Source organism: Panthera onca, chromosome B4 (assembly GCF_046562875.1).
Source record: "Panthera onca isolate mPanOnc1 chromosome B4, mPanOnc1 haplotype 2, whole genome shotgun sequence".
Lineage (NCBI taxonomy): Eukaryota > Metazoa > Chordata > Mammalia > Carnivora > Felidae > Panthera > Panthera onca.
In genome coordinates this window covers 117,277,901-117,291,278 of record NC_138345.1, presented here as the reverse complement: position 1 = coordinate 117,291,278, position 13,378 = coordinate 117,277,901, and the positions used below count along the sequence as shown (strand labels likewise).

The 13,378-nt window shown below is 36.6% G+C and overlaps 1 protein-coding gene and 1 pseudogene across 4 annotated transcripts in view; both read right to left on the bottom strand.

The window, feature by feature from the left end:
• CFAP54 (cilia and flagella associated protein 54) overlaps window positions 1-13,378 on the bottom strand; it is a 295,014-nt gene that overhangs the window by 134,956 nt on the left and 146,680 nt on the right. For all 4 annotated transcript variants that reach the window (XR_013556674.2, XM_078449575.2, XM_078449576.2 and 1 more), the window contains 4 exons: window positions 12,803-12,984; window positions 11,032-11,259; window positions 374-597; window positions 140-275 (listed from right to left, as the gene is read on the bottom strand). Coding sequence is in view for 3 of the 4 variants with exons in the window: in XM_078449575.2 (XP_078305701.2) it covers window positions 140-275; window positions 374-597; window positions 11,032-11,259; window positions 12,803-12,984 (770 nt within the window). In the remaining variant the exon portion in view is untranslated. The remainder of the gene's footprint in view (window positions 1-139; window positions 276-373; window positions 598-11,031; window positions 11,260-12,802; window positions 12,985-13,378) is intronic.
• On the bottom strand, window positions 7,256-9,083 carry LOC132693918 (translationally-controlled tumor protein-like; annotated as a pseudogene).

The window sequence follows — 13,378 nt, the reverse complement described above, 5'->3', positions numbered from 1 at the left end:
GCAGGCTTTTGATAATGTTTGTTGCTATGAATGATAAATGCCTCCGTGAAAATAATACTTATCTGATCCCTGAATCTTTGTATTTAATGTGTACACTCATTAGAAGTCACAACTGCATGAATAACAGAGCCAAACTCACCTTCTCTTCATATTCAGCTTCATATCTTGCACAAGGTTGTTGGGTAACATCTGGGCCATTGAACTTGGATATTCTTAGAAGAAGCTGGCGCTGTGCATATACCAGGAGCGGTGTCACTTGCTCTGTGTATCTCTCACTAGACAGGGGTAGAAATAGATTGAAAGGAGACATTCATTAAAATACATTTTAAAACTAATGCTTGTCACTTTCATTTGCCCTTACAGTGATACTTACTGTGAAATTGTATTGAACTGGATGGCAAGTGATACTAGTGTCTCCCATTTTTCCACTTGATATAAAACCTCCAGAGACTTTAACACAAAGTCGTGGATCCATTTCAAATCAACCACATTTACATCATCCAACGGATCCTCAAAATTAAGGCTAGAACCACCATGATCATTTTTAATATTTCCATAGCAGCTTGGAACACTGAACTCTCCTTTTTCTTCAATAACCTGCAAGCAGCACATGGAAAAATAATTGTGTATTTTCAGATTTTACTACACACTTTTTCCGGAAACCAAATGTGATAAAAATATAACATAGAAGAGAACTGAAGACAGACAAATTGAAATGTTTTTATTATGCAAATCCAAGCTATTCAACAGAACTTTCTATGATGATGGAAATGTGCTGTCTGTGTTGTTTGATACAGTAGCCACTAAGCATGTGTGGATACTGGAGCTATTGAAAAATGACTATTGCAGCTGGATTTTTAATTTTACTTAATCTTAATTAAGTTTAAATTTAAATAGCCACATACAGTCTAGTCATTACCACATTAGATAGCACAGACTGAGGTCTATACTTCCTGGTACACAGTCACTATCTATGTAAGTAAGGATATTAAACCAATAAGATTAAGTTTTGAGGAAGAACAGGTTTGAGTATATACAAATAATTAAGTTTCCATAATACATTGGTTACATTCATCAGTTTGCAGCATAATATGTCCAATTTCCCAGTGCAAAGGTCAAACCTACGGAGAAGGAAATGTAGAAAACACAGTTTTTGCCTAAGTTAAAGAGATACCATGTAACTAATATATTAATTTCCCATGAGTCCCTGATGCATTTGTGTATACCCCTAGAAATTCTTGAGACAAACAAAACCCCTTAAATCCACCTATAAGCCAGGTTGCAGCCCAACAAATAGTTGGGTAACGCAAGACCAGCCCCTCTTAAGCTGGTGTTACCATTAAGCATAATCCATGCATAGGGAAAGTAAGGTATCAATAAAAGTAGAGGAAACATCTCTAACAAGATTCATGGTCCTTGAAGTTGGAAGAAACCTAGGGAGTCATCTGGCTGTGCACTGCAATATGCATACCTCAAGTCAGGCTGTGTAGGTATAAATAATAGTTGTGTCACATGTGACCTATGTGAATTTGCCTTCTTAGCATGGTCCCTGCACATGGGACATACTCAATAGGAGGTAGTTTCCATTTTATTGATGTTATGAGCTCCATCCCTCTAATCCACTGATTCTACAGTAAGACTTGCAGCAGCAAAGAGCTGCATAAAGAGCTGTCTCCATTTCCTTTACCTCAGGGTTCCAAGTGGAGGCACTCTTGGCCTTTACTCAATCCTCTTGGTAAGTGTGGAAGAACTCAAGCCTGTCCCACTCAACTTTACCCAGGTGGCTGCTCTATCAGAACCTGCCTGCCTATGGGATGACACATTCTTCCTTTAGACATGGGTAAATTTCCTGGGCCAGGCTGAAATAACTTTCCCTGGGCCATCCCCAAAGAAGAGGGGTATCTGCTATCAGTTAGTCATGCCTAGATCTACATGGTAAGTTTACTCCTGGGATAAGGGATAAGGAAGACCTCTGTGGTTTCTATATATTCCAATATAGTCTTTATCAACAACAAAGCTGATATTGTACCTCCAATCATCAAGAGGGAAAAAAATATTATCTATTTACTTCCTAATTTTGGTAACATTACCTAACAACATTGAGAAATAAACAGGAATGGCATTTGGGGGTCAAAATAGCATATGGAAAGTGAAGTTTCTGGCATGGCAAAGACAAGTCATTTAGTTCTGAAGATTAAGTATGGGCCATGTGTAATTTTTAAAAACTTTTTCTTAAAAAAAATTTCTAACACTTACTAACTATAATAATATAATCCCACCTAACAAAGGATATTAACAAAAAAATCCTCCAAAATGTTACTGAATAATTACTGCTCACATTTTCTTCAGATCTTATAAATTTTTTGATTGCCTTAGTTTGAAATGGGATCCATTTCAAATGGATAAGGTCCAAACATTGCAATTATTTATGTCTTTTAAGGCTTTTTTTTAACCTGTGGGCTCCATTTCCTCTTTTTATACTTCAATTTTTTGATGAAGAAGCCAGGTTGTTTGCCCTGTAGAGTTCCCATAGTCTGGATTTTACTGATGCATCCCCACAGTTTCATTCTAAATGTTTCTCTGCCCCCTGGATTTGGTTAGATTTAATTGCTTGGTTAGATTTAAATGCTTGCTCAGATTTATTGTTTTCCAACAAGTGTACTTCACAGGTATGCTTCATCCTCCCATGAATTCATAAAGAATTGCAAAATCCTTATATGAATTTCAACATTTTTTCTTCATTTCTTACCTGAAAATTCTATAAAGAAAAATTTCTCTTCATCAACTATCAACTATTTGGTATGGTTCATATATGAAAGGTAATCAGCTTTTTTATTCACCAAGGAGTCCTGTTTCTTTTGGTGGGAAACAGTTTTTAAAGAACACATCTGGGTGCTGAGATTTGTCACTTCTTTTTTGAGTCCTTTGAATTGCTTTGGCACCTTTGTAAAATATTGACCATATGTATGAGTCTATTTTTAAGATTCTCTATTTATTCCATTGATATGTTTCTCTCTTTATGCCAATATCATGCTCTCCTAATTGCTACAGCATTGATAAGCCTTGAAGTCAGGTAATGAGTTCTCAAATTTGTTCTTGTTATTTATTTTCTTTAAATTTTTATTCACTTATTTTGAGAGAGAGAGAAAGAGCACACATGCATGCATGTGGAAGGGCAGAGAGAGGGAGAAAGAGAGAGAGAGAGAGAGAGAGAGAGAGGAGGGAGAGAGAGAGAGAGAGAGAGAGAGAGAGAGAGAGAGAGAGAGAGAATATCCTAATCAGGCTCCACACTGTCAGCACAGAGCCCAACGTGGGGCTCAAACTCACAAACCTTGAGATCATGACCCGAGCAAAAACCAACAGTAGGATGTTTAACTGACTGAGCCATCCAGGCACCCCTAAATTTGTTCTTTTTAAAGATTTTCTTGGCCATTCACTTTTCTTTGCATTTGCTTATAAATTTTAAAATGAACTGTCAATTTGCACCCCCCAAAAAAATGTCTGTTGGAATTTTCATTGGGATTTTACTGAATCGATAGACCAAATTGGAAGTAAATGATATCCTAGCAGTATTAAGTCTTTTCGTTCATGAACATGACACATCTCTGTGTATATTTAGGTCTTCTTTTATTTTTTTTTTTTGCAGTGTTTTATAATTTTCAGTGTAAAAATCTTACACAAATTTCATTAGATATATTCTTAGATATTTGATATTTTGAATGGTATTTTTAAAATTTCATTTCCTAGTTGCTTTCTACTCATACAAAGAAATACAATTTATTTTTATTATACTGACTTTATGGGCTGTTATTTTATTAGTTCTAGTAGTTGCTTTTTAGAGGCCTGAAGAGTTGGAATTTTCTATATAAAAATTCATAGTGTTCCTTTCTAATCTGCATGTCTTTTGTTTCTTTATCTGCCCTATTGCACTTGTCAGGATATCTGGCATGATATTGAACAAAAGTGGTATGAGCAGACGTCCTTACTTTTTCCCAGTCTTTGAGGGAAACACACAATAATTTCACCATTAAGTATGATGTTAACAGTAGATACTAATTTTTATCAGGTATTCTTAGTTTCCTGAGAGTCTCTAACATCAGTGACATTGTTTTTGTTTTGCTTCCAACTGTGTTAGTCTCTTATTATTCTTTTGATAATCTCTTCCAGAGTTAACTACTTCTGTTTTGAGGTAATAAAATGTATAATGATCCACTTCACATTTAGTGCTCTATGTATATGGTCTTTTCCTTTATTTCAACTTAGAATTAAGACTTATAATTCTTGTTTTTTGTTTTTTGTTTTCATTTATCAGTCCCAAAAGTAGTTTTCCCTGTAGAAGTTATCTGAACATAGTCTTATGCTTTCTAGTAGTAGTCTACAGCCAGGCTCTATCTTTCTAAGAACACTAGGAGACACTTAGTTTATTTTTTTTCAATATATGAAGTTTATTGTCAAATTGGTTTCCATACAACACCCAGTGCTCATCCCAAAAGGTGCCCTCCTCAATACCCATCACCCACTCTCCCCTCCCTCCCACCCCCCCATCAACCCTCAGTTTGTTCTCAGTTTTTAAGAGTCTCTTATGCTTTGGCTCTCTTCCACTCTAACCTCTTTTATTTTTCCTTCCCCATGGGTTTCTGTTAAGTTTCTCAGGATCCACATAAGAGTGAAACCATATGGTACCTGTCTTTCTCTGTATGGCTTATTTCACTTAGCATAACACTCTCCAGTTCCATCCATGTTGCTACAAAGGGCCATATTTCATTCTTTCTCATTGCCACGTAGTACTCCATTGTGTATATAAACCACAATTTCTTTATCCATTCATCAGGTGATGGACATTTAGGCTCTTTCCATAATTTGGCTATTGTTGAGAGTGCTGCTATAAACATTGGGGTACAAGTGCCCCTATGCATCAGTACTCCTGTATCCCTTGGGTAAATTCCTAGCAATGCTATTGCTGGGTCATAGGGTAGATCTATTTTTAATTTTTTGAGGAACCTCCACACTGTTTTCCAGAGTGGCTGCACCAATTTGCATTCCCACCAACAGTGCAAGAGGGTTCCCGTTTCTCCACATCCTCTCCAGCATCTATAGTCTCCTGATTCATTCATTTTGGCCACTCTGACTGGCGTGAGGGGATATCTGAGTGTGGTTTTGATTTGTATTTCCCTGATGAGGAGTGACGTTGAGCATCTTTTCATGTGCCTCTTGGCCATCTGGATGTCTTCTTTAGAGAAGTGTCTATTCATGTTTTCTGCCCATTTCTTCAATGGGTTATTTGTTTTTCGGGTGTCGAGTTTGGTGAGCTCTTTATAGATTTTGGATACTAGCCCTTTGTCCGATATGTCATTTGCAAATATCTTTTCCTATCCCGTTGGTTGCCTTTTAGTCTTGTTGGTTGTTTCCTTTGCAGTGCAGAAGCTTTTTGTCTTCATAAGGTCCCAGTAGTTCATTTTTGCTTTTAATTCCCTTGCCTTTGGGGATGTGTCAAGTAAGAAATTGCTATGGCTGAGGTCAGAGAGGTCTTTTCCTGCTTTCTCCTCTAGGGTTTGGATGGTTTCCTGTCTCACATTCAGTTCCTTTATCCATTTTGAGTTTATTTTTGTGAATGGTGTGAGAAAGTGGTCTAGTTTCAATCTTCTGCATGTTGCTGTCCAGTTCTCCCAGCACCATTTGTTAAAGAGACTGTCTTTTTTCCATTGGATATTCTTTCCTGCTTTGTCAAAGACTAGTTGGCCATACGTTTGTGGGTCTAGTTCTGGGGTTTCTATTCTATTCCATTGGTCTATGTGTCTGTTTTTGTGCCAATACCATGCTGTCTTGATGATGACAGCTTTGTAGTAGAGGCTAAAGTCCGGGATTGTGATGCCTCCTGCTTTGGTCTTCTTCTTCAAAATTACTTTGGCTATTCGGGGCCTTTTGTGGTTCCATATGAATTTTAGGATTGCTTGTTCTAGTTTCGAGAAGAATGTTGGTGCAATTTTGATTGGGATTGCATTGAATGTGTAGATAGCTTTGGGTAGTATTGACATTTTGACAATATTTATTCTTCCAATCCATGAGCAGGGAATGTCTTTCCATTTCTTTATATCTTCTTCAATTACCTTCATAAGCTTTCTATAGTTTTCAGCATACAGATCTTTTACATCTTTGGTTAGATTTATTCCTAGGTATTTTATGCTTCTTGGTGCAATTGTGAATGGGATCAGTTTCTTTATTTGTCTTTCTGTTGCTTCATTATTAGTGTATAAGAATGCAACTGATTTCTGGACATTGATTTTGTATCCTGCAACTTTGCTAAATTCATGTATCAGTTCTAGCAGACTTCTGGTGGAGTCTATCGGATTTTCCATGTATAATATCATGTCATCTGCAAAAAGTGAAAGCTTAACTTCATCTTGGCCAACTTTGATGCCTTTGACTTCCTTTTGTTGTCTGATTGCTGATGCTAGAACTTCCAACACTATGTTAAACAACAGCGGTGAGAGTGGACATCCCTGTCGTGTTCCTGATCTCAGGGAAAAAGCTCTCAGTTTTTCCCCATTGAGGATGATGTTAGCTGTCGGCTTTTCATAAATGGCCTTTATGATCTTTAAGTATGTTCCTTCTATCCCGACTTTCTCAAGGGTTTTTATTAAGAAAGGGTGCTGGATTTTGTCAAAGGCCTTTTCTGCATCGATTGACAGGATCATATGGTTCTTCTCTTTTTTTTTGTTAATGTGATGTATCACGTTGATCGATTTGCGAATGTTGAACCAGCCCTGCATCCCAGGAATGAATCCCACTTGATCATGGTGAATAATTCTTTTTATATGCTGTTGAATTCGATTTGCTAGTATCTTATTGAGAATTTTTGCATCCATATTCATCAGGGATATTGGCCTGTAGTTCTCTTTTTTTACTGGGTCTCTGTCTGGTTTAGGAATCAAAGTAATACTGGCTTCATAGAATGAGTCTGGAAGTTTTCCTTCCCTTTCTATTTTTTGGAATAGCTTGAGAAGGATAGGTACTATCTCTGCTTTAAACGTCTGGTAGAACTCCCCTGGGAAGCCATCTGGTCCTGGACTCTTGTTTGTTGGGAGATTTTTGATGACTGATTCAATTTCTTCACTGGTTATGGGTCTGTTCAAGCTTTCTATTTCCTCCTGATTGAGTTTTGGAAGCGTGTGGGTGTTTAGGAATTTGTCCATTTCTTCCAGGTTGTCCAGTTTGTTGGCATATAATTTTTCATAGTATTCCCTGATAATTGCTTGCATCTCTGAGGGATTGGTTGTAATAATTCCATTTTCATTCATAATTTTATCTATTTGGGTCTATTTTTTCAAAAAACCAACTCTTGGTTTCGTTGATCTGCTCTACAGTGTTTTTAGATTCTATATTGCTTATTTCTTCTCTGATCTTTATTATTTCTCTTCTTCTGCTGGATTTAGGCTGAGAAGACACTTCGTTTAAACACACATTAAGTAAGAGATATTCTCTCAAGTAAGTTTAAATGCATTTTGTTTTTAGGCAACCTACATGATATGTTTTTTTCTTTAAGAAAAATGACCCCACTCCAAATAAATCAACATCAAAATAAATGAAGAGATCAAGATGACATCACCCAATTGTTTAAGTCCTGGTGTTGTGTGGATGGGTGAAAAGCAGCAGCCAGTTATGATGATGGATGATGGATCCAAAGTAACTGCCATCTTGTTAACATTTTTTCATTTCTAAACCATCCTTAAAGAAAATCATATATGGGGTCACATCATCCTCACGGTAGCCCAGCAGAGGAACCTTGCCATCTGGATTCATGTTTTCACCAGTAAGGAACCAGTAGTTTTTGAAATTAGCAAAGATGTGTTTGATTTGTCTGCAGCCTCTGTTATAAAAGGTTTTACACTTTCCAGTCTCTGTTCTTCAAGTTTGCCTTACACTGATTTCCTATTATCTACGATGTATTTTTTGTAGGCTTTGTTTGCGAAGCTTCTTTTCTGCTAAGTAATGGTTCCTGACAATATCAATGTCAACGATTACTGTGTTTTCAGGACCTTCACCTTGGGGGCCTTCAGCAGAGTACATTTCCATCAATGATACCTTCTGTCCTACTGACCATCTTCCCCTTCACCTCCAGGAACAGCCCATTCGCAACCTCCTGAATCCTGTAGATGTCAGAGAATATGTCATCATGGCTGATGAGGTCTGGCTCATGATGGTGAGCAGAGAAAGAGGACAGCATCCCTGGCTTAGCAGGAACCCAGAGTTCAGAAAAAGAGCAGTGCAGCTGGAGCAGCACTCAAGGGGAGGGGGCTGGTGATAAAAGCAATATCAAATTTTGTAAATGCTTTTGCTGTATCCATTTCAATAGCCATATAATTTGTCTCCTTTATCCTATTAATGTGGTGAATCACCTTGATTGATCTTTAAATGTTAACCTTACATTTCTGGGATAAACCTACTTGATCATCATTTGTATAACTGTACATATTATATACCTCATTTGCATATTTTATATATTATTGGGATTGATCTGATAATATTTAATTAAGGATTTTTGTGTCTATGTTCATGGGTGATGTGGTTCATTCATTTCTTTTTGAAATACCTGTCAGTGTTAAGCTGGCTTTGTCGCTAAAAAAAATTTGCTATATGATTTATTATTTTGTCCTTATATGTTTGCTAGAATTCTACAGCAAAATATTCTGTGCATGGAGTTTTCTTTATCTCAAAGTTCCTAATTATAAATTGTTTGTTTAATATATTTAGGGCAATTCAATTTTTCTATTGCTTCTTGTATCAGATTTGTTAAGTTCTGCTTTCCAATAAACATGTTCATTTTATCTAAGTTATCAAATCCATTAGTAAAAGTGGATAATAATATTCTCTCATTTTTCTTTTAATATCTATAGGATCTGTAGTTATATCCCTCTTTCATCACTCTTGTCAGTAATTTATGCTTTTCTTTCCTTTTGTTCTTCACTTTTGTTCTTCAATTTAATCCTAGGATTCTGCCAATTTTAATACTCTTTTCAAAGGATCAATTTATTAACTTTATTAATTTTGTTTTGTTTTATATCTAATTTATTTCTGCTCTTATCTTTTCATTTCTTATTTCATTTGTCTTTTTTACTTACTTTGGATTTAATTTGCTCTTATTTTTCAAGCTCCTATAAGTGCACACTTAGATAACTGATGTTATATCTTTCTCCTTTTCTATTAAACGGCTAAAGTTATTAAGTTCCCTCTAAGCACCAGTTTATTTGCATCCCACAAAATTTGATACGTTACCATCAGTTTGAAATATTTTTAAATTTCTCTTTTGTTTTTTTCTTTGACCCAGGGATTATGTAGAACTGTGTGGTTTAATTTCCAGATACTTAGGAGAGTTTTCTTCCTAATTTTTATTAATCTATTCATAAGGTAATGGTCAGAGAACATACTCTTTTAAGATTTTAGCCTTTTAAACTTTAATATGACTTAGTTTTTTACTCTGCATATGATCCACCTTGGTAAGCACACCACGTGCACTTATGCTCTGTTTCCAATCCACCTACATGTGGGTTGCACTTCAATTCTTACACTAACTACCTACCCAGAACTGAGGTCAGACTCCCTACATTTACAGAATCAGTCCTCCACAAAACTGTCCTTACTTCAGATGTTAGCCACAAGTCTCAGGATGCCTGCACTTCTGACTAACAAGCTATAAATTTAGGGGTTTCCATAACCCCCTCGGGTTCAATAATTGGCTAGCACTCACTTAAAACACTATACTTGGGATTACAGTTTTATTATAAAAGATACAACTCAGGAACAGCCAAATGAAAGAGGTACCCAGACTGGAAGAGTCCCGGATAAGGAGCTTCCATGCCCTGTCCCCATGGAGTCAGGCTACAAGTGCCTAATACATCAACGCTTTCACCAACCTGGAAGCTCTTCAAGTATACTTTTAATATCTGTTATTAGGAACATATACATTTATGATTAGTGTGTCTTCCTAATTAATTGAGCCTCTTCTCATTATGAAATGTCTCTCATTATCTGTCAAAATACTCCTTGATTTAAAGGTTATTCTCTCTAATATTATGAAGTCTTACAAGTTTTTTTATACTTACTGCATTCACGGTAATATCTCTTTCCACTGTCTTATTTTCAATCAATTTCTTTACATTCAGAGTACTTCTCCTGTGGTCAACTATACATGTCTTTGTTTTTATCCAACAATCTCTGCCTTTTGACTAGGGTGTTTAAACCACTTACATTTAATATAGTTATTGATATAATTGGGTTAGATTTATTATTTTCTACTTGCTTTCTGTTTGGCCCACATATTTTTGTTCCTCTGTCTCTTTTTTGCTGCCTTCTTTAATTAATTGACCACTGTTTAGTCTTTCATTTCACTGCAATTGATTTTTAGCTATATCTCTTTATCTCTTTTTTGGTAGTTACTCTAAGGATTATTAAATGCATCCTTAACTTATCACCTTCTACATAGAGTTAATATTGTACCACTTTATATTTATATAAAATGTAAACAAAAATGACAGTTTAACTTTATTTACTCTCAGTCTTTCATGCTATTGTTTTCATATATATTAGGTGTCCATTTTTTCCATTTCATTTTCATGCTTTAAACCACAGGGTGTAGATTTTAAATTGCTGCAAATTCTATGAGATCTGGCATAATAGAACAAGGAAAGATAAAGCAGTAAAGTAAAGAGAAACTGACAAGCTATTTGATCTCACTTGGAGGCTTTTTCTCTGACAAAAAAAGTTGCTATGAGGATTAAATGCATTACAGCTTATGCAGAAGTTGAAGCTCAGTAAGTGTCACTTTCTCTTTCCTTTAAAAAATTGAAATTTCAGGCTAAGATATTTGTAATTAACATCAGTATATGCTGTGCATTGTGAACAAAATAATGAGAAGCAAATGAATTATAGAAAAGCCAAGTAAGAACGCAAGGAAAACATTAACTTCCATTTATTCCAAGCTGCATGGTAAAAATTATTTGAGTACAATAAAAATAATTACCCAAATACCCTTACCTTAATAGAATTGGTATTTTGCAGTTCTATTAACATGTCAATAAGTAATTCTGCTCCCAAATAGAATGGCAAAACACAGGTACAGAGGAAACCATCCTGGCTAACAGGAAATGTTTTATACAGATCCACTGCTTGTTTAAGAAGTATCTGTAGCTCCTGAGTAAAGTTCCAAAAGGTCCTACAGCTATTCTGAAGCAGAGTCCAATAGCCTCCACGATGAGCAAGAACCTAAGACAAACCACAACATTCAAAAGATCCCAAAGTTTCAAAAGTTAGAGATCTCTGAACAACTTCATCTTTCTGCAAAAATAATGTCAATAATAAAAATAACACCATTTGTTATGTGTCATTTACATCATTATCTCAGTTAATTCTATCAATAGCTCCTATGAAATAAGTATATACTAGTATTCTACTTAATTTAGAGATAAGGAAACAGAGGCATGGAGCTAACTTGACCAAGGTCATGATCTGCTAAGTGGTCAGCTAGGATTTGCACACCAGGAGTCTGACTCCAACATTCCCATTGTTCTGGGCTCTGGGAATGTGGCAGTGAGCAAGAGTAACTGGGTCTGCCCTTGTGCTACTTCAGTTTCTTAGGGGAGGCTGAGACTAGATAAGTAGACAAAAATGTAATTTCAGGGAATAATAAGTATTGTAAAGAAAAATAATGCAGAAATGGGTCAGGATTTGACAAGCATGGGAGGATATGTCCTTTTAGATGGAGTAGTCAGGTTTGCTTAAGGAGGTGACATGAGCAGAGACTTGAATGTTGAGTTGAACAAATCATGTGAAGGTGAGAGTAGGGGTGTTGGGAGGAGGAGAACATTTGAAACCAAGGGAGCAGCAAGTGCAAAGGATGGAGGATGAACCTGAGGGATGAGGAAGGGTCAAGCAAGCTCAATGCTGTCAAGATCACAAAGAGGAGACTGGACTGAACAAACTCAAGATGAACTGAGTTCCAGAAGAGAGCAGGACCCAGACCTTCCAGGACCCTGAAGCTGGTGGAAAGGATAAGATGCAATGCTTGTGGTCAAGGGGGCTGATGTGGGCTTACTTCACATTTTTTAAGAAATCACCCTCTCCACAGACAAAATGGGAACTCAAGTATTCCAGAAAGGATAGATTTCCCCTCAATTCTTGAGAGGTTTGAAGTATATGCTATTCCTGCTATGAGAAAAAGGAAACTAACTTCTTTATGGCTAATGATTCCAATTCTGAATTTAATAATGCATCATTTAATATTTAAGAAAAAAAAGAGAAAAGTATTTGAGAGAAGACACAATTGGCCTGTAGAAGTGAGGCATCAGGGCCAAGAGTAGGGCTTTCCTGTAGCCTAGAAAGAGTGTTTCCTGTGCTAGAGAGAATAAAGGGGTCTATGGTGTTCTAGGCGGCAGCAAGACTCCAGAGAGGAACAACTGGTGTCACCAGAGGCCATGTACCAAATATGGCAAGAAACTGGCACAGGAATATCTGAATATTCATGGAGATTATGTAGACAAGGACAAAGGCTATCTCAGCTCTGAACCAATGGATAAATGATGACTAAAGCAGCTCACCCCTGTCACTGACAACTTGACAACGTGTAAATCCTCAGCACTATGGCAGGCAAACCTCAAAAATGACTGACATGAAACTCAGCAAATTTGGTCTCAAAGTTGAAACTAAAATTATGGATCGTAAGTAAACTAATACAATATATCTTACGTGCCCAAACTGATGCCCTGAGATTCATGTCTATTACATTAGCAAATTAGAAAGAACACCTTACCATTGCTCTCCTGCAATATAAAAAGATTTTCATAAAATGATCCAATAGACCCAAATTTGCTGCTCGATCCTTTTCTTTAGTACTAAGACCTGACTGAGAGTCTGAGTCATAAACTGTTTGTGTCTTTGACACGTTTTCACCACTCATTCTGGAATTAATAAATGTGGAAAATTCCTCAGCATCTACAATACAAAAATAAAGTATAACATTATTGAAAACAGAAAGTTCCAGAAGACATAGGTGATAAACATCAAATCAGTAATTAAGGTAAGAAATGCTATATAAATTTGGAGGAAGCACAAGATTATCATGGACACAGTGAACCAAGAAAAGTTTCTAGAGAAGGAGGCTCTTAGATTAGGTCTTTAAGGGCAGACATGGTTTAGCTATGCGGGAAGACTATGAGGAAGCACATTCTGGGCAAGGGTGATGGCCAAAGGAACAATGCAGAGGCAGGAGTGTCATGTTTTCTGAGGAGCCAATAACAGGATCCCACGGTTCCTTAATTTTCCCCTATACAGTCCATTCCCAGAACACATGGCAAGTAGCATCCCCTGGAGTTGGGCAGTGCAGCAA